The sequence below is a fragment of the Dipodomys merriami genome, unplaced genomic scaffold (genome assembly GCF_024711535.1).
Source record: "Dipodomys merriami isolate MVZ:Mamm:240054 unplaced genomic scaffold, mDipMer1.0.p SCAF_12, whole genome shotgun sequence".
Taxonomy (NCBI): Eukaryota; Metazoa; Chordata; class Mammalia; order Rodentia; family Heteromyidae; genus Dipodomys; species Dipodomys merriami.
In genome coordinates, this window is record NW_027202493.1 from 40917526 (window position 1) to 40938710 (window position 21185).

Genomic DNA, 21185 nt, shown 5'->3' on the forward strand with positions numbered 1-21185 from the left:
AGTTCACTTTCCCCTGGTTTGCCCAGCCTCTTTCATGATTGTTTTCCAGTTCTCCAGGGTGAAGATGGGGATACAGCTAGTGGGGAATTCTAAATTAAGACTGACTTGGAGTCATTTTAAGTATTTTAGATATGGTGACTAAAGAGTAGAAGCTCACCTCACTCGACTACACACAAGGAGAGGTTATTTCTCAGTAAGAATTCGTTAGGTTTGAACAGTGTTGGTTCAAAGTGTTCAATTCCGTTTCTTGAAGGGTGTACTTCTAAGTGTTGCTAAACAGAAACTCTGGTTTTGGTTATGACTACTGGGGATGCAAGTTAAGACTTGGGAGTCCTGTTATGTGGACCCAACCCCTTACTTCTGGACAAGACTCACAGGGTTTCTTGTAGGTGTCAATCAACTGGTATTGAACTTGAGAATTGCTCTGAAATGTTTAAGATGAACACAGAAACATGGTCTGAGATTATTCAATAAGCTGCACGTTCTCTAAATCTGCATTGGTCTGGTCTTAGGTACAGAAACCTTAAAGATAAAGGCAAAATTTGTGTCTTACTTTCTCTACTAATAGACGACCCAACTACTATGCAATTAAATGTGTTTTGATGTTTAGTGACCTGCTTTTTTGGGCATCTCATAACTCTATTTACTAAAGAATTCAATTTAATAAATTGGGTTTAAGTTGGATTTTACTTTGTCCTATTTTTTTTCCTCCAAAATTGCTTCATTTCTAACACTGAAACACCCCAAAGTTATAATGATGATGATTTCATAAGCTTGCTGAAGGGCAGATGAAAAACATCTTTTCCGTCCTAATGTAAAATCTCAGCAGGAAGAACTCAAGGTTAACTGCAGCTGACATGAATCACCAGGTGATGAAAGGGGCCCAGAAAGCTAATCCTCACCTAAGGTGCTTCATGCTGAAATAATTAACCACTTTTCTTTGCAGTAGTGCACCTTTTGATTTTAAATATACTTTTCCTTAGGGACTTAGTACAATTCTAGGAATTTTTTTTTTCATATATTAAGCATGACTTAAAAACTGATTCCAGGGCAGCATTCTAGTTAAAGAGAACAGAGAAAATATGCGAAATAATTGGTTTATAATGGAAACCTTCTTAAGAATCTTGACAATATTTCTTACAAAAATTCCCTTGGAACTATAGTAATTGAAGGAACTAGATTCGGTTACATCTGTATTGCTTTACCAGGAATGGGCTATGTCTGGTACATGGTACTGTTTGGTACATGATGGGACAGGCATCTATGCTTCTGGTTGGTTGCTCAAGGCCAGGTGTTTGGTTGGATACTTTCCTATGTTCTGAGATAATGGCAGAGCTGTGCAGTGGTTCTCTACTCCTGCTCATTTAGACTGTACTCAAGCAGAGAACTGAATTTTATCAATGTATATGATCTAAACAATTTGAGTTGAAGACTTCTCCCCAACCTCCCTCCCCCCAACTCAACTATTTGAACCCATGTGCGTAGACTGCACTTTCCATCCCTGGGGCAATATTTGGAAACTTCTTTCTAGTTCTTTCTCCTAGTTGTCAAACAAAAAATGTGTTGGAAATAGACCAGATATTTAACTTTATAAAGCAAGTTGGTCATGTTCATCAGCTAAAGGAACTCAAACAAATTAAGTAAATCATTGGAAGGCACTGTCCTCTTTCTGTTCATAACTAATATTGTTAGCATGGTGCATTCTGAAAACAGGATAATAATCACGTCCAAAGCAACAAATCTGCAATAATGGACTTTCAAGCAGATTAGTCCATAACAAACACTATGCTACATTTCCTACCCACCCCCCAATCCCTGGGGAGGGTTGTCAGCCCATATCAGAGAAATGCAGGGAAATAATAGAAGGAATATCTCTCCAACATTTCATATTGTTTATTAATGCAGTTTCTAAGCACACTGTGTTTCAATCTTCCAGCTCCTTCTGCAGTTTTAGCTTTGTCTACAGAGGTACCCTTAAGTGAACAAACATACTCTATAATTTGTGAAAATATAGTACAGAGTGAAATGATTTAAATATAATTTAGGCACATATTGATTATGAAAATAGATATCTTTCAATACAATACTTCTCTGTCTTGGTAAAAATAATAAAGCAAAGAAAATAATTTATTTCTACAGTTGCTTTCCTTCCCCTGTAGAGAAGCGCCCTCCTCGCACAGAGCCGGGTAGCCCTTCTCTGCTGAGGAAAGCTTTGCATATGTCGAGAGAGAAGCTACAGAAAGACTGAAGCCATGTCGTCCTCCTCCAGGAGACAGGGGGTTCTCCGCGGCACACTGCCGAAGGTAAGATGAGGCTGTCGGACTCAGAACCCATTTGGACTCAGCTTCCATCCCTGCTATTGGGGCACACAGAAGGACACTGGACGGGGAAGGAGGAAAGGCTCCATCTCTGCTGCTGTAACAGAGATAACGACTCAAGAAAACTGGGCTAAATTTTGATTAAACAAAACAAAGCCAAAACACATGCAACAGAAAACAGAAGTAAAAGAAGCAAAGGTGCTGACCAACTGGCACTACACCTCAGACCAGCCAAATGCCTTTTGAAATGCATTTTTTCCGGTGGCTACTATCAGACATCAGCTTGAAATTCCTCATTCCCCAGTCTGCGGTTTTCCGCTGACCCTCCCGCCATATGGTCTTCTACTGCCACATTAACTCTTAAGTCCACTGCAATTCTAAGACTAAATTTCTAAGCTGGCCCTATGAATTGGCATTTGGGGTAAATGAGTACTAAGGATGCACCTTTGGATTTTTGGTTCTGAAGTACCTTTCCATGCCTGTGTTGATCGTGTACTAAAAAAAAAAAAAAAAAAAACAAAAAAACCAGACCAGCAGTGTTGGTAGATGGACCTTGCCAAGAATGACCCTGCACCACGCTCATCCTGGGGACACCAGTGCTACGGGCACATCTGCCTTCATCTGATTCAGAGTGACGACCACGGTACGGTCTTTCCTCCCTCTCTGCCTCAGTGAGAAAGAACAAGATATTCTTTTCATGTAGCTACTTGTTCTAAAAAGTAAACATCATAAAAATGAACCTGAAAACAAGAGCCTTAGGGAGTCTGAGCTCACCACATTCATAAGGTGTGCAGGTATTTAAAGGAAGGAGGCTTCACTAAAGCTATTTATCAACCTGAACGACCTTTTCAATGTTCTCATAAAGTTTAACAATTTAAATATCCATACTGCATCTAGGTATTCAATAAATATAATTGCATATGTTGTGCTTTTCATAAATTAAAATTCTCAAATGCATCTTCAACCAAGATGGTATTTCCACATCATGCCTATTTAAAAGCAAAGGTAAGAGCTACTATTCCTGATCACAAAACCAGGCATCCCCCACTCCATTCAAAAGGCAGCAGTATAATCTAGATTCCTTCTCTACGTCTATTAGTGAGTGCTTTTCTTAAAACCAGAATGGGGGGGGGGAGGAAATCCACCTTTCCCCCTTTATGCACCACTGAGAAAAAGCATAATCCGCTAAATGTTTTTTAAAATTCCCTTACAGTGTTATTTCTTCTAGACATCTGAGTGAGTGGAGAAAGAAAACGATTAAGTAAACCATCTTTCCTCTTGGCCATCTTGCTCCAGCCCCTGAAACCTCATCTGACACTCTGCGACATATGGAGTGGCGTCAGCATCTCTTCAAAGATGGCCCCCTTCACGTTGGAACCTCGTAGGTTGGCTTCCTGAAGGTCACACCCAGACAGATCACAGTTCTGCAAGACCAAGGCAGACTTGTGTAATGCATGTGTGGAATTAAGTTCTCAGCTGATACCTCACGAAATGACTGACTGTGGCCATATTAGGACACTGCTCCTGTAAAACCAACCCCTTTCTGGGCACTTCGTCTCACCTATCTTAAAGCCAGGTTCTTCTATCTATATTGTAACCCTGAGCCACAAACATGTCCGCAAAACATGTTTACATGCTCAACAGAAAGGTGAAAAGGAAGCATACCCACTGTTCATATATTTTAGAAGGAGGCATTGAGGATCCAGAATGAATTCCTATATAATAACTATTATCTAAACCAATTTACCACAATCCCACACAATAACAAAAGAAATGAGATGAAGAAGCCTATTTTTAAACATAGTTAAGATTTTAATTATTAAGAAATGGGGTGGATCTGTCCATTCTGCAGCCCTAACACTTGTACAGCCGGAATGGCCTTTCACTGAAGGTGCAACTCTACAGGCCCAATTTGGTGACTTCAGGTAGATGCATATACAACGGCAGGATGGAGCTGGATATTAACTGAGGGCAACAAAGGGAGATGACACGGAGATTCTGCTCAGGTCTCTGGGGATGGCCGAGGCTCAATTACAAAGTTAAATTAACTTCCTTGGAATTTTAAATTCATGAAAAATGTAGTACACTAGATGAATAAAGCCTCCATCAATCAAATGTACTGCATGGAAAAGACCCAAGGACAAGGAGGAGGAAGCTAGCAGGCTGAACGTCACCCGTGCCATCCCTGGGGCAGCGGTCTCTGACTGGTGGTAGATCAGCTCTCGAACTGAAACTGATGTGGATAAGGGAAGGGAACCCAGCCCCCCAGCTGCATTGGAGCTACCTGGCTGTTGTACCAGCCAACAGCTTTGCTTGTGACTCCAGTGAATTGTGCATGATACAATGGGTAATTCTGGACTCCTGGAACTCATCAGATGCTGTGAACTCACCTCTAAATCAGTTCCTGCGAGAGTTGCCCCTCTCAGGTTACAGTTCTTCAACTTTGCATTTTTCAAGGTGGCGACTCTCAGGTTAATTCCTGTCATCTGACTTCCTTCCATATCCACACCTTTCAGATTAGCACCTGCAGGATACAGAGGAGTTCAACTTAAAACTCCTATTGGAAATGAACCTGAAATCTCAGTTTAACTAGCTTACATATATAGACTTCCACGTTATGATTTGCTTATGTATGATAATAGTATAAGAATACCTCATCAGTACTTTGAGGAGAGACATCAACTCTGTCTTTTGATAACTGGTCCTTTTATAAAATGCCTCCATAAGTTTATGAGAAGGGACATGAGTCCTAAGCCTCCTAAACACACAAGTCAACAATGTCCAGTTCACGAATACAACAGCATGCTAGTGCTTTATAAAAACATGACAAAAAAAAAACCCAACCTTTCTGGCTTTGTGCATAGTGAAATTCTGCCTTTTGGTCAGTATAAGAATATTTTATTCTATTTGAGGTAGGTATGGGTGGCTCATGTCTGTAATCCTAGATACTCAGGAGGCTGAAATCTAAGGCTCTCCATTTGAAGCCAGCCTAGGAAAAAAGTCCACAAGATTCTACCTCCAATTGACTAGCAAAAAAGTCAAAATGGTTTATTTTATTTTAAAGTCAAGATGTTGATTCTCCAAGTAAAGCCTTATTGAATAGTCAAGGCTTTATTTTCTTGGAGTCCTCAGTTTTGCACAGCACAGAGTGTGAGCACTGACCACACGCTGAAGCTGACGGAAACCAATCTATCCAGTTCTACCCTTTACAACCACTTTGCCGGGCCATTTCATTACCCTCAGCTCTCATCATACAACAGGTGTTTACACAGAGGCTCTCACCTTCCAAGTTGGCTTTAAGACCAGAGGGATCCTCAAAATTACACAACTTCAAGGATGCGCCTTCTGCATTAGAACACAGCATCTTGACCCCCTGGAGATTTGCACACTGCAAGAGAACAATCTTGGTTAAGATGTATACTTTGATCCCACATAGTGCAAACAATAAATCACATAGAAAAAAGGAGGAAAAGGCCAAATTCAATACATTCAATATTTGCAAGACTTTTAATGGAAGCCAGGAAGAACTGATTTTTTTAAGTTCTCTTGGAGAAGAACTGTTTCAGGGGCTGAGGGCCTGGCTCAAGGGGCACAATGCTTGCCTACCAGATACAGTTCAGTCCCCAGAACAAAACAACAAAGAATTGTTTCAAAAGAAGCAAACACCAAATTTACAACATGCACACTTCACATGAGACATACTGGTTTTAATTTTCCTTATAGCCCAAAAGGATTCTTACATCAAGCACTGATCCTGAAAGATCAGCTCGTTCAAGATTTGCACAGCACAGATTTGCATGAGCAAGGTTGCAGCGGCTTAAATTGGCCATTTTGAAATTAATGTATCGTAGGTCCAAACGAGAAAGATCAGCACCACTGAAATTTAACCCCTGAAATAAAAAGCACAAAGTGTCATTGTCTTTAAATCATCTTCTGAATTAAATTTAATCTCTACAGCTAACCATCAAAGCTTTTCAGAAGCACACCATAATTCAGTCACTTGGGAATTTATTACAAAACACAAATGCAATTTAGATCATGAATATATTTCTTAAGTGTGTTTCTCATAAAGAACTCTGCATATATTAGGATATAGTTTGTCTGTACTTCACTTATACATAGAAGCTTCTAAGGAAAAATCTCTACCAGTGACATACCTGCTAATCATAGTGTGATTTTAGTTAAAATTTTAGTAATGCTTTAAACCTCATTAATTCAAGAACTCAGGAATTTTATTAAGAAACAAATGGATATTTGGGTTTTCAAAATCTGGGCTGCTATAATATGTAAAGATAAAAGTATATGCTACTGACTAACCACACATAAGCAACTGGGCAAATACTTTTTAAAGTATTCAAAAACTGGTACACTAGGCACACTTAGATAATAAAAATGGCAAGTGTATCTCTCTTTGGATAGCCATTATCAAAGGAAATTAGTGGTGTGGCCCATAATTAAATTTTATGTTGCAGGAAAAAGGAAACCAAGACAAAATCAGAACAAAAACCCTAGGAGGGGGTTGGACCCAACAGAGAGTGCCGGAGGATGCCACTGTCCAGGGAGTTTATTTGCATGGATGAAGACAGAACAATGAAACTTGTTGGAAAACAAAACCAAAGCTACTCGTACTTGTGCAATACAAATGTCACATAAGCATGCTTTGGTTACCTGACAACGCAATTCTGATTTGGTTGGTGTGGCTAGGAGAAATCGAACAAATTCCTTTCGGGATATTGGCGAATGGTCCTCTGGTGGTTGGGAGTTCTTAAAAAAGGTATTTTAAGAAATTAGTGGGGCTTTTGGGGGATACCCACAATAAATCACTGCTGATCAAATTGAAAAATTAAAAAGCCTCACCTTTATTGCCACTTCGAGGTGCTCGATCAATGAGTCAATGCCAAAAAACCTGGCTTCTTCTAACACACCTGTGGGAACAAGAAGCAGGGCACTGTCGCAGCCAGCCATTCGTTTCCATGTGTGCTACATTCTCACAATGGAACTGAAATTCAACACATGAGTTAAGAGCGGGCAAGGCACTCATGTTTACAAAGTACAAATAAAATACTGAGAAATATCTACAAGCCAGCTGCTCTGCAATGGGAAAACCAGAAAACTAATTCATTCAAACAAGAGCCTTCCATTTGCAAAATTATTTCAGATAATTACTTTAAACTGGCCACAAGCAATGGATTTGGTGATTTTACTGAGAATCCAATAAAAACGATTAGTTCATTTAATCTTAACATTTCATCTACTTTTTTAATGGAGTGAATCTGATTAGGTTTGCCATAAATATCTTTTACTTACTGAACTGAAAAATGGTAGAAATAAATAAAAGTTTACATCAGCCTCACAACAAAACTCTGAAGTATAATTTAGAAACTATTTTTTTTTGGGGGGGGGGTCAGTTATGGAGCTTGAACTCTGGGCATGGGTGCTGTCTCTGCGCTCTTCAGCTCAAGGCGAGTGCTCTACCGTTGGAGCCACAGCGCCACTTCCGGTTTTCTAGTGGTTTATTGGAGATAAGTCTCACAGACTTTCCTGACCAGACTGGCTTTGAACTGTGATCCTTAGATCTCAGCCTCCTGAGTAGCTAGGATGACATGCATGAGCCACCAACGCCTGTTTAGAAACTTTTCTTTTTAATGTACTGTTACCAAGGCTTGAACTCAGGACCTGAGCACTTTCTGTTAGCTTATTCCGATTCAGTAGCTACACCCCTCACAGTTATCATTTTGTAGTAGTGGGATTTGAACTCAGGGCCTCTACACTGTAGCCATCACCCCTGCCCCACTGCCTCTTCTTCAGGTGTGGTCTTATGTCTTGTCATAGACTGAAATCCTTCTACCTCTACGTCTACCTCCTGCATAGCTGGGATTACCGATAATGTACCATCAGACCTGGCTTGATTCAAAGAGAAGGTCTTACTAAGTTTTGTTGTCTGAGCAGGTCTCAAACTTTGGTCCTCCTGGTTTGGCCTTGTGCATAGCTGGGATTACACGTGTGTGCCACCATTCCTTGACCTAAACATGATCTGCTCTGTGAAAACCCAACTCAATTTCTAATGATCCAATTATCATTAGTGTGCCTATGGAGCCACACTAGCACATGGTTTTCTGTTCATGCCAGGGCACATCTCTGGACTTCCCCCATAGGACAGCCACGTGAGAGTACCTCCCTGCAGAAATCCACTATAAAGTAGTTCTACTGGAGCCTGTCTCGGTTTATCAAGATCTCCTGAGATCTGAGCATTCCTGTTTAAAGCAGCCTGGTCAGGAAGTCTATGAGACCTTTATCTCCAATTAACCACCAGAAAACTGGAAGTGGTGTTATGGCTCAATGTGGTCCAGCGCTAGCCTTGCCCTGAGTTCAAGCCTCTCATGACCAACAACAACAACAAGAAACCCTAAAGTTGGGTGCCATGGCTCAAGTCGTAGAGCACCCAGCTAGTAAGCATAAGGCTGAGTTCAAACCCTAGTACCAACATTGCCACACACACACATACACACACAAAGTTAGAATCCATCTTTAAAAAGCTGACATGGGGGCACATGTGACCCGTCATCCCAGAAACATAGTGGCATAAATAAAGCATGCCCTCAAAAGGGACCACGGGACACTTTCTCTCTCTCTCTGCTCAGGTTTGGGATGTGATCACATACTCTGACACATGCTCTGGCCATGATATGCCACTTCCTGTCCTCACCAGGGACTAAGCCCATACAAGCCTGCTTGATCCTGGATTTAGAGCCAACCAAAACTGTGAATTAAACTCTTCTCCCTCCATAAGTTAGCTGACTGGAGTATTTTGTTGCAATAATACAAAGTTTACTAATACAGAAGTCTATAAGCTTTCAAATGTGCAATCATTGCTTTGTAATGAGGCATTTGTTCACTTTGTGAAGTAGGTCAGGGTAATAAAATCTAATATCCCCTTTCCAAAAGGTACTCTGAGGGACTTTCCCCAAGTTAATTTTCTAGTAAGTTGTAGAACTGAGGGTCCACTAGAAAGAATCATAGGGTCCCAAAGCATGGCTGCTTCTTTGCACCACTCTATTTTCCAATGTAACAAGATCTGTAACTTAATGCCAAGTCAGTCACAATTTAACTCACAAAAACAAAGCAAAAATCTTTAAAGTTCTTTGTGATGGAATTTAAATCTTAGAATCTAAAATTAAAAAGTATGAGTTTTATATATATATATAGATATATAGATATATATGTATATCTATATATATACAAACACATACACACCAGTCAAAGAATACCTATGCCCATCTCTCTCTACATACCTTTGTGTGCCAATAATATACATCTGAAAAACTCACCTAATAAGTTAATGCCATCGTTTACAATGAGCTGTCCATGACGCAAATAATTCAAAATGGGTTCAAAGTACTCAGGACTTCGATCAATTAAGAAAGCTCCTCTGTGATCTTGCTTATTCCCCCAGACACCTGTGTTTTTATTACAAAAAGCCCCCCAGGAACAAAAAATGACATTAGAATATATGCAGGAAAAGCTATCATGTACCCTCAGTTTTTAATCCTGTAAGAATTATTTTACTGCTAAGTCAGCACACAGATACAAATAGATCACAAAGAACAGGAAAAGCACCTGGTACTCACCTCTGTCCTTGAACATGTGGGCCAGCATACTGTCGGGTTCCTTATTCACTAAGGTGCTCCTAAAAAAAAAAATGATTTCTCTGTGTTTTGGTGTTTTTTTTTTTTTTGGTCAGTCGTGGAGCTTGAACTCTGGGCCTGGGCGCTGTCCCTGAGCTCTCCAGCTCAAGGCCAGTGCACCACAACACCACTTCTGGTTTTCTGGTGGTTAACTGGAGGTAAGAGTCTCATGGACAGTCCTGCCTATGCTAGCTTTGAATTGTGATCCTCAGATCTCAGCCTCTTGAGCAGCTAGGATTATAGGCGTGAGCCACTGGCTCTGTGTGTCTTTATAAACAAACATGTTTAAGTCAAGAGTATACTTGACATGCTATATAACCTGGTAGGAGTGATGCTGGAAAATAAAAATGTAAAGTTAAGTTGCCTTTTACCACAGTTCATTGGAGCTTCCTTTGATTTAAATATTGTCTTAGCTTCCTTTAAGCAAGATATACAACTGCAGGGCCTCACTTTATGCCTGGACTGTGATCCTCCGACTTGTGCTTTCCCATGTCCCTGAGATGACAGGCACATACCACTGCACCCAGCCAGTGGTTGAGATGGAGTCTCGCTTCTTTTGATTGGCTGGTTGGCCTCAAGCTACACCGGCCTGATCCCCACCTCAGGCGGCTGGGATTCCAGGATTCACTGTGACCAGTGACAAATATTTCTGATCTAACATTTCTCTGATAGTTTGTCTCAGTCCAGGCTGACAGCAAATTCGAAATCCCCTTGCCTCAGCTCCCAAGTGCTGGGATGTTAGGTGTGCATTACCACTCATCTAATGCTGTTCATTTTGACTGTACATACAGTCTTTTAAAAAAGTAATTTTCTATTGAGATTAAGTGATTACATGAATCTCACTAATTTCACAGAATTTGTGAGATAGTGATACTTAAAGTCACAAACACATTTTAACCTTTATAAGGCAAATTGTCATTATGATGGTCTATAACAGTCTTTTTTACTCTGACTCCTCTCTCTCTCTCTCTCTCTCTCTCTCTCTCTCTCTCACACACACACACACACACACCCATACAACCTACCGTGTAGTTGTAAAGTACCGTCCTCCGACATTTAGGGTTAGCCAATCTGTGTTAGACCCAAACAGTCCTTCCGGTGATTTAGAATCTGTCTGAGGATCTAGATAGGACATGCAGAAAATAATAAAAAGTGTTAAGACTGAGAATGCTGTAAAGATGGCAGTAGGATAAATTTTCAACTCAATCCACCATAAAAGCATCTGATAACACTATAGGACAACCCATGGCAGAACCTAGGACAAAACGAGGCGACAGGGCATTCCTACCCACGACCCGCACCCACAGCCGCAAGAGCAGCTGCTGTCAGCATTTGTGAAGGAAAGCAGAGAAGTAACAGCATCCACCATGACACAGAATTCCAGATTGTTCCATAGGTGTTGCCTTCAGAGTTCAATGTGCCTATTTAACTATAGAAAATAGATAAGGGGCCAGCATGCGCACCCCTAGAGTGGGTAATACAAGTCAGCTGCACTAAGATCTAAAGTGCTGGAAATTGTCTTGTTTGCAAAGCAACCAGGCAAAACTCCCTCATAAGGACAATGCCCCAGAAGATAAGAAGCTGGGGAGGAAACCAAGTTCAACAAAAAGACCAGAGACAAAAGAAAAAGGCATTCAGGTAAGAGTTATGAAGGCTTACCAACCCAGAATTTTTTTTTTTTTAATGAATCCTGTATTATTTAATACTGCAGAGAAAACAGAAAAGAACATGAGAGTCATGGAACTTAGAAAAAGTATCCCTGCCATGCCTCCCTTCTCAGGTTAAGGAAAACTAACTTCATGTAAAATGAGCAGCAAAGAAGTATTGAGATCAAATCCATAGAAAAGCATTTAGAGAATAGAAAAAAATCACATCCCTAGAGACAATGAAAATGTATCAGAAAGAAGTGCCAATAGATTAAAAATCATAACCTAATATCCCAACAGGCTAAAATGAATGCAAAAGATACAACAACAACATAACATAGGATTATAAAATTCAGAAATGAGAAAATGAACTCTAAAGCCATTTCAGAAATGATGATTATATTAGAAGAAACACAAAGAATAAACACAACAGATAATCCCTAAAGGAAAAGGTAAAAAAGAAATGGCCTTAAAGGTCAAAAGAGAGAAAAAAAATATTTACAAAAGGTTTCAAATGTTAAAAACAAGTGTTGAAGAAGAAAACTGAGGGAAGAAGATCAAACTTGTAATTTAAAGTTCAAGAAAGTTTTTCTAAAGTGAAAATATACATTATTTAAAAATAGATATTGAAAGAACATACCACATACTGAGAAAATAAACCCAGAAACCTCGCACACAAATACACTAGTGGAATGCTCTACTTAAGGGAAGAAAGTCTTTTGGGTGATCTAGGAAAAAAGATCAACTTTTAAAGAAGTTCTTCATGTTCTGGTGGTACTAGTTTGAACTGGGCTTCCTGCTTACTAGACAGGTGCACTACTGCTACATCCATACCTCCAGCCCCTTTTTTTGCTCTGGTTGTTTCTTCCCACCCCCAGGCCTGAATCTACTTACTACATGCTTTAAAAAAACAAAAAACAAAAAAAAACAACTTAATATTATTTTTATTTATTTATTTTTGGTGCTGATACTTGGTCCTGAACTCAGGAGCTCATGTTCTTGCTTGGCTTTTTCAGTCAAGGCTGGCACTCGACCCCTTGAGCCATACCTCCAGTTCTGGCTTTTTGCTGTTTAACTGGAGATTGAAGAGCCTCACAGACTTTCCTGCCTGAGCTGGTTTGGGTCCTTAATGCTCACATCTCAGCCTCTGGAGTAACTAGGATTACAGGTGCAAGCCACCAGCACCAGCCTAGAAAGCTTCATTCTTTTGAGAAATTCAGTTATATATGCTTTATTCCAAGTCTAAGGGTAATAATATGAGTGTGCCTTTGTGTGTAGCTGATGCCAACTATTTTTGGCTGATATAATTTTCTGCAAGGAATACATGCTTGTAAATATGTGACAAAACACTCAGAGAAAATTTTGATAATTACTAACAAAGAGAAACTTTTAAAAGTTATAATTTCTAAAATATCAAAATAAATCAAAATCAAAATCATCTTATTTTATCATGAGTTATAAATACTTCCAAATCTGGAACATAAAAAGGAATATAAAAGAGTAACTACATACTCTAAAGCCATATTGAAATGATCATATAATTCAAATAAAAAATATACTTTAATATGGACAGCCAGTGATCCTGGAGAACTAAGTATAACTGAACAACTTTTTAAATGTTAAAGTTTGAAATTCATTGAAAAATATTTATCATTTCTTTTTTTTATCATTTTGGCAAAAGAAAACGGCTTTTATGTTACTTACCAATAAATGGCTCTCCTTCACACACAAACAAAACATCATCATCCCTGGGAAAACAAAAAAATTTAAAAGCCACCATCATATCATCTATGGATTATAGGAACTGTTCCTTAGAATTCGGTACAGGATAGAATGTTGCTATCAATCCTGTGAAGAAGCTAAATTTCCAGGGTTTTATTTACTCTTGGAACCTAATTTAAATTCAAATAAGATTTTGTACATGGATGATTTTTTTTTCTTTTTCAGGGCCTTGTGCTCTCCCTTAGCCTTTTAATTCAAGGCTGGTACACTACCACTTGAGCCACACCTCCACTTCTGACTTTTTGCTGGTTAACTGGAGATAAGCACCTCACGAACTTTCCTGTCTGGGAGGGCTTTGAACTATAATCCTCAGATCTCAGCTTCCTAAGTAGCTAGGATTACAGATGTGAGCCACCAGCAATTGCTCGACAGGATACATTTTTGAAGAGAAAAAAACAAAATAAAAATCACAATGCAAATTATGTTCATTTGGCCTTCTTGTTAATTTAAGAATGTTCTATTATGCTGAAAGGATATGATTAAAGCCACAGTCAACTTCTATTTTTAATCTTAATTCTTTACCTGTGAATAAACCATAGAAATTCTTTCTAAACTCAAAAGCAGCTACATGTTTTAGAAATAAAAATAAACTTCCATATCAGGAAAAATACAAGGAAATCTAAATTCTTTTTTTTTTTTTTTTTTTGGTCAGCTGTGGAATTTGAACTCTGGGCCTGGGCGCTGTCCCTGAGCTCTTCAGCTCAAGGTGAGTACTCTACCACCTGAGCCACAGCGCCACGTCCAGTTTTCTGGTGGTTAATTAGATATAAGAGTCTCAGGACTTTCCTAGTTTTGAATCTCGAGCCTCAGATCTCAGCTCCATGAGTAGCTAGGATTACAGACATGAGCCACTGGCGCCCGGGGGAAATCTTAAATATTTAATGCTCCCATGTCATACCAAAATGTAAACTGATGGACTCTAACCTGCAATTCTAGATATCAGTGCGTGTCTGCCTTCCTGCCCAGCCCAGCCCAGTGTCAGTCTAAATAAATGATAAGACTATACTGGAGATGGAAGCCAGTGAGCAGGTACACACTGCACAATTCCACTATATCCTTCTATGCCATACATGACCTGTAAGCCATCCCAGAAGCACATTGAGGTTTTCTTAGAAGCAGAATTTGTTTGAAAATTAGGTTGATCCAATCATCCACAGAAACTGAAGATGGACTAGAAGACAGGTTCTGAAAAACTATGAAATCCTCTTGGTTTGTTCAGACTTTCTCTACTTGCTCATGTGCTGGTTAACTTTTTCAGACTAGAATACAAGTTTCCTTTCATTAACAAAAATCCGTGACCTGGGTCAGTCTATGATCAGCTAAGTCCTATAATTTTTCAGATGTTTAGCTTCCTTGGTTGTAAAGTGAAAGACTAAAACTGGTTAACTTCAAAGCAGAACAATACATTGAAAGGTCATCTGTCCTGGATTTACACAGAGATTGCCCTTGGTACACACTGTAATTTACTGCATCATTATCTTCACATCATCAATTTTAAAAACTCATGTTTTGCCAATTTAGCAACTCACAGAAAAGCAACCACACCATCGCTGGCATTAAAAAGTAATTTGTGTTCTGTTTACCATATTTTCTGTTCATGATCTCTTTCCTGGTCCAAAATTCTGACCCTCTAAGGAAAGAATGGGATGGTTGGTTTAAAAAGATATCTGCCTAGGATAAAAACCAAAAACAACTCTCCCAAAGTCCTATTGTGGTACTGGGGCATGAACTTGGGTTCTACCTCTACTTATAATTCTACTTCATTAAGCATGTGTTCACAAAATTAAGTCTCTGTGATGTTTACAGAATATGAAGCATTCTCATGAAAAGAATTTAGCAATAAACAGACGTATATAGAGCTATACAGGAGGCTGAGATCTGAAGATCATGATTCAAAGCCAGCCAAGACAGAAGTCTTATCTCCAATGAACTACTCAGAAAAAGCTGGAAGTAGTGCTGTGCCTCAAGTGGTAGAGTGCTATCCTTGAGCGAAAAACAAAAAAACAACAACAAAAAACCCCGACGCTTAGGGACAGTCTCTAGGCCCTGAGTTCATGCCCCAAGATGAACATACACACACAAAAAGGCTTCATGCCAAGCTGGGCATGGGGGTACATGCTTCTAATCCTACCACCTGGGAGGCTGAGGCAGGAAGATCATGAGTTTGAGGCTAGTCTAAGCTACATGGTGAGAAACTGCCAAAGAAGGGGAAAGAGAGGGAAAGAGAAGGGGTAAAGAAAGGAAAGAAAAGGGAGGGAGGAAAACAACTGCATGTCTTATTAAATCTATGTAAAGTACCATAAAGAAGAAATTTTTTAATGCCACGTGTGAGCTTTGCAGAAAGACCATCAATATACTGAAATATACTAAGAGTTCTATCTGATCAATTCATCTTAAGTCCAAAGAGCTAATTCTAGACAATCACTTTGCCATCTTAAGGGAAACAGCACAGCACTAAGAAGCCAAAGGCACACTCCTGGCTGTGTAGAAAAAGGCGACAGTTACCTGATCAAAGCAATGTCATCAATCAGTCCGCCTTTCCCATTGTACACACTGGTGGCTTTTATGCCAAGTTTACTGCTAGCCACAGAAAGCAAATCCGATAAAGTTCCATACACAGCAACCACCTGTAAACACACCAAATTAATTTGAACAGTGAATTTCATCACCCACAAATTATAAACCACCTCAGTCTAAAAAGCACTAAGAAAATCTGATTAGGATGAGATTTCAAGAGCTGTGTAACAGGATCCCTCTATCTTCTAGGACTCATTTATTTACTGAAGCCCCATACTGTAGGACCCCAAAAATATAGGCTAAGAAATTCCTAGAGACCAAAAGCTATCCACAACCTTACGCTACGTTAAGCAGTGCTGTGGCTGTGCAGATAGACTGCATGTGAATCTAGGCTCTGACAGCTGTCATCTGCACACCAGTCTTTCTTTTTGTGTGTGCCAATACTAGGGCTTGAACTTGGTGACCTCATACTCTTGCTCAGCTCTTTCCACTCAAAGCAGATGTTCTACCACTTGCAACATGGCTCCACTTCTGGCTTGTTGCTGTTTAATTGGAGACAGAAGCCTCCTAGCAGTTGTCTGCTTGGGCTTGTGAACCATGATCCTCAGATCTCAGCTTCCGGAGTAGGCATAAAGTCAGCAGTGCCCAGCTGTGGTTTTCATATAATGGACTTCAATGAAGCAGTAAAAATGAATAAAGTTCCAAAGGATTGCATATAATATGATACCAACGATACACAATGTCTAAAAGTTACCAAAACAAGAAACATGTAGGTTAGGTGGACATACAAATGTGATAAAACTATTGATTAAACATAAAAAATAGCAAAATATGAAATTCATGAACATAGCTATCTTTATAGGAAGGCAACAGAACAGGAAAATAAACACAATAATTGCCAATATACTAGTGCTTAGAATTGTATGGCAGGTTTATGGATATTTGTTACATTATTTTTCTCTTAAGTATATGTGTTAATTTTCTTTTTGGTGGTACTGGAGATTGAACTTAAAAGCCTCATGTTTGCTAGTCAAGTGCTCTACTACTTAAGCCATGTGCAGATATATTAACATTCCTTATTGCATTCTTTTGTACAAATGGAATATAACATCAAAGATTTAAGCATAAAGAGTGAGCTCTTATAGGGTTCTCACTGATGTTTAGATTTCAAGAGGAAGAGGTTCACATACTTTTTTACCTTCAGTGCCAACAATGTAGTGAGTTCAAATCTGAGGAATCACACACACACACACACACACACACACACACACACACACACACACACACATTATATAATCTCAAATCAAAGCCAGAAGGAAAGAGTTATTTCCTGGACCAAGAATGTGAACATCAGTATAGAATGAAGATGTTTATTAACTACTGTCTCTAGTAGTTTGTTTGGTAGCTCATTAATAATTAATGAGCTCCAGTGGTAGCTCTTTAATAAAAAGCACCTGGTGAGTATTAAATGAATGAATGAGGTACACTGAAGGCCTATGATTTGCACAACTCATTACTGAATATTCAAGCATGTTATTCTCAAGATGTACAGAAACTGGTTTCATGAACAACAAGTTGCTTAGTAGCCGTACATATATGGATGTCTGGATCTTCATTTCAATCTCCTTAGTGTCAAGGGCTACAGGGAGTAATAACAAGAGAATGGGGACTCTGAGGTTCAACAAGAAAGGTAAGAGATCGTTCCAGAGTAATTTAAAGCACCACCACCAGTTTTAAAATCCCAATTTTTTAGGACTAGGGTCTCTAAATACCTTTTATTTCTTTTTTTGGCCAGTCCTCGGGCTTGAACCCAGGTCCTGGGCACTGTCCCTAAGCTTCTTTTGCTAAAGGCTGGCACTCTACAGCACCACTTCCAGCCTTTTCTGTTTATGTGGTACTGAGGAATCGAACCCAGGGCTTCATGTATGCTAGGCAAGCACTCTACCACTAAGCCACATTCCCAGCCCTCAAAACACTTTTGGCAATACAAACCCATCCCAAAGACATTTTGGGGCGTGCACTCATCATATAGTTATTTATAAATTACATAGCAGCATCAGAAAGTACACATGTTCCCAAATGATAGAAGGATTCTTATTTACTTGGACTGTGAATTGGCTAGAAAGATCCCAGAAATATTTGCCACTAGATTCTATTAAATACGAGATTGATTTTAAACATTCAACATTCTAAAAAGGGGGGAAAGAAGAAATATAATCCCACAGCTATTTGTCTTCATATGCTGGGAAATATATTTAAATGTCCTCCTAATTAGGATGACCTCACCCTATAAATGGATAATATTCCAAAGAACAATATACATTGAGGGGAAGCTGACTATGAATAGCAATTATTATAGAGTACCTCAGTCTTTTTTAAGAGTTGGCATTTTTGACTTGAGATCCAAAGGACTCCTTTTATTTTTTAAGTCTCATAGGTTTGTTTTTTTTTTAATGCCAGAAGCAGCAGCTCTGCCATTTTCTAGTTGTTTACTTTGCTCCCATAATTAATGCTATCTTCTATCTGCAGCATCTTTGAATCACTTGGCACTGTGGCAAGGGTTACTTTAGTTGAGACTAGATGCTACAAAAACAGTGGCCCTGTCTGCTTCTTTCTATCACAATGTGTCAATGGATTTCAGTGAGGCTGCTCCCTGTTACCCTTCCTTTGGGGGAAGCCTGACAAGACCCAGAATGCAGATGCCTGGGTTTTGTTGTTGTAGTTTTACAGTGATTAAGTCTTTTTTTGAGTAAGAACATGAATAATACACATGTTTTGTCCTGAACTCTGATGGATTGTCCTATAGACTCGGTGGCAGGTACATTTCCCATGGGAAAATGATTCTGGAGAGTGCGGAGGCCTCCCTCCAACATCAAAGTACTCCTGACTTATTCATCCTGATATGCCAGACAGAAAGTCTAACGTGAACCTGTGGTGTAGGAAAGAGATCTGTGCCTCCCCACCCCCAGTCCCGCAGCTCTCTGGCCCAGCATGACAATCACAGAACCACCTAGGAGAGGAAAAAACAGGTTACTTTTATGACCAGGAAAAATAGCAGAAACGAGGTAAAGAAGACAATGTAAATGATATAGACATTCTAGCTGGTGGATGAGAAATCAAACTCGGCACTGTTTTAACATGTTCTTCAGGAATCCTGCCAATCCTATTTATATGCATAAATATTAAATATATAATATATATACTTCAGACTGTTACGTGTTATTCTGCTCTTTTGTCAAATAAGTCATTTTAATATTTTTTAATCCAGCCAAGAGGAATACTGAGCTGGGGGATATGCTCTGTAGCCTAGTAGAAAGCATTTCAACTTTTATGATCTCTGTAGCATACCATATATTTATTTGTAATTATTTGAAATGGACTGTTCTTGGTCTTCTTGGATTCTCTAGTAAAAGGTTAACTCCAAAAATCTCTCCTGGTGAAAATTAGGATAGCTTTAAAAAACAAAAAAGCTTTAAAAAACATTGAAAATGGTATTGGATGAGGACTAGTGGCACATGCCTGTAATTCCAGCTGTTCAGGAGGCAGAGAGGGGAGGATCCGGTCAGAGGCCTGTCAGAGCAAAGTCAGCTGGAGACCCCGTCTGAAAAAGCAAAAGCAAAAGAGCTGGGGGGCGTGGCTTAAGGGGTGAGTTCAGCCTCTAGCATGGAGATGAAGAAAATGAAGAAGAAAGAACAACTCAGCCAGTCTCGAGCAACAACACGATTCAATAGATTCGGAAAAGATTTAGCGGATAGTTACATATTTATGATTGGGTCTAAGCCTCTTGTCTTTCAGAGTAACAGAGCAGAGACGTTTGCTTTTGAGGTCCCATTACCCCCACCACACCCAATCTCCAGTAAAAGTTTAGACTGTGAACACTAGCTAAGCTATACAACAGATTTAGCAAGAGTGACACATGATCAGAGAGGCTGCCAATGTGGTGAGGCGCTCAAGAACGTGAACTGATGCAGGTACTGCTGGGGCATGGGCATTCAGCCTCTGAACCCAGGACACACGACACTAGAACGCACGAACCCCTTCCGGCCCGTGCGTGTGGAACACCGCCGAGTGGCTGGAAAACCACTGAAGATGAAATACTTTGAGGCCGCTCTGCTGTTTAAAGTCGGCCTTTCCAGAGGGTGCTGGGGGTGAGCGCCTGCGATCGAGCTTCCCCGAGCTTCTTTCCAGGCTGACTGTGCGCTGCCAGGGCACAGCCAGCGTTTTCCCAAGTAGCAGAGCAACTTTCAGGGTTGGGGCAGTGCACGGCACCGGGGGAGGCGGAGGAGGTTCAGGATCCCTGCGGACTCGCTGGAGAAACACATGAGCACCACGCCCTGGACGGAGGCCTAGCCGGGGGTGCCGGGCGGAGCCGCCCGTTCCGCCCTCCCAGGCCAGGGGTCGCGGGCCGGGGGGCCCCGGGCGCCCGCAGCCAGCACCCCGGGACTGCGGCCGCCGGATCGCACCGCGGGCCCGCTTCCTCCACGCATTCACTTCATTTATTTCCCGCGCCCGGGTCAGCAGGACCCGGGGGGCGCGGGGGCCGCGCGGGCGGCGGGTGACAGCGGCCCCCTCGGGTGCCCCGCGGCCCTGGGGCCCCCGCGGCTCCGGACTGGAGCTCCGGGGGGAAGGTGGGAGGAGGACAGCGGCGGGCGGGGCCCGGGCGTCCCGAGGCCGCGGGGCCCGGCGCACCCCCCCTCACCCCGATCCCCGGGACACCCCCCCCCGGCGGCGCCCCCTTACCTTGCCGTTCTTGGGGCTGCCGTTCAGGAACAGGGTCACCCGCCTCATGGCGCGGCCCCCGCCGGGTCCGGAGTGCGCCGCCACCCTCCCCGCCGGCCCTCCGCCCACCTCCTTCTCCTCCCGCCCGACCCCTCCCTCCACCCACGCGGACTCCCCGCCCTTCGCCACCTTCCTGCCCTGGCTGACACGCGCGCACACACTCACTCACACACACACCACACACTCACACTCCGCAGTCCCACACCCCACCGCGGGCCGGCCCTCCTTCCCACCCCGCCCCTCAGGCGTCTCAGCCTGCCTGGGGCCCTTCCCCCACCTCCCCGTGATCGACACGGAGCTGTGCCCAATCAACTCGCGGCACTCGCCAGAACTCAACCAATCACAACCCTGCATTGGGAGGAGCTCGGAGACGAACCCAGTCCGGGTGGAAGGAGGGTAGAGAGCCTGAAGGCTAGTAGACGGACAGGAGTATCAACCAATCAGAGCAGAACCTAAAG

The 21185-nt window shown here is 41.3% G+C and overlaps 1 protein-coding gene across 2 annotated transcripts; it reads right to left on the reverse strand.

The window, feature by feature from the left end:
• Positions 1-1878: 1878 nt before the first annotated feature.
• Positions 1879-21002, reverse strand: Kctd9 (potassium channel tetramerization domain containing 9). Of its 2 annotated transcripts, XM_070016686.1 has the most exons (12): positions 20689-21002; positions 15937-16058; positions 13354-13397; positions 11029-11125; positions 9947-10005; positions 9647-9775; positions 7176-7243; positions 6987-7082; positions 6059-6208; positions 5601-5706; positions 4709-4842; positions 1879-3742 (listed from the first exon to the last, which is right to left on the reverse strand). In XM_070016686.1, exons 1-12 carry the CDS (start codon positions 20734-20736, stop codon positions 3626-3628), a joined length of 1170 nt encoding a protein of 389 aa, XP_069872787.1. In that variant the 5' UTR covers positions 20737-21002; the 3' UTR covers positions 1879-3625. The 2 variants fall into 2 exon arrangements, with proteins under 2 accessions (XP_069872787.1, XP_069872788.1); XM_070016687.1 differs by lacking the exons at positions 13354-13397; positions 15937-16058 and having other exon boundaries at positions 20689-20742.
• Positions 21003-21185: the final 183 nt, after the last annotated feature.

Bases quoted from the DNA above. Each gene is read 5' to 3' on its own strand.
- Kctd9 (XM_070016686.1), bottom strand. From the start codon at position 20,736: ATGAGGCGGGTGACCCTGTTCCTGAACGGCAGCCCCAAGAACGGCAAG. The intron at 13,398-15,936 runs GTAACTGTCGCC...TTGTTTTCCCAG, and splicing joins GATGACATTGCTTTGATCAG to GGATGATGATGTTTTGTTTG. The intron at 3,743-4,708 runs GTGAGTTCACAG...TTGGTCTTGCAG, and splicing joins TCGCAGGAACTGATTTAGAG to AACTGTGATCTGTCTGGGTG.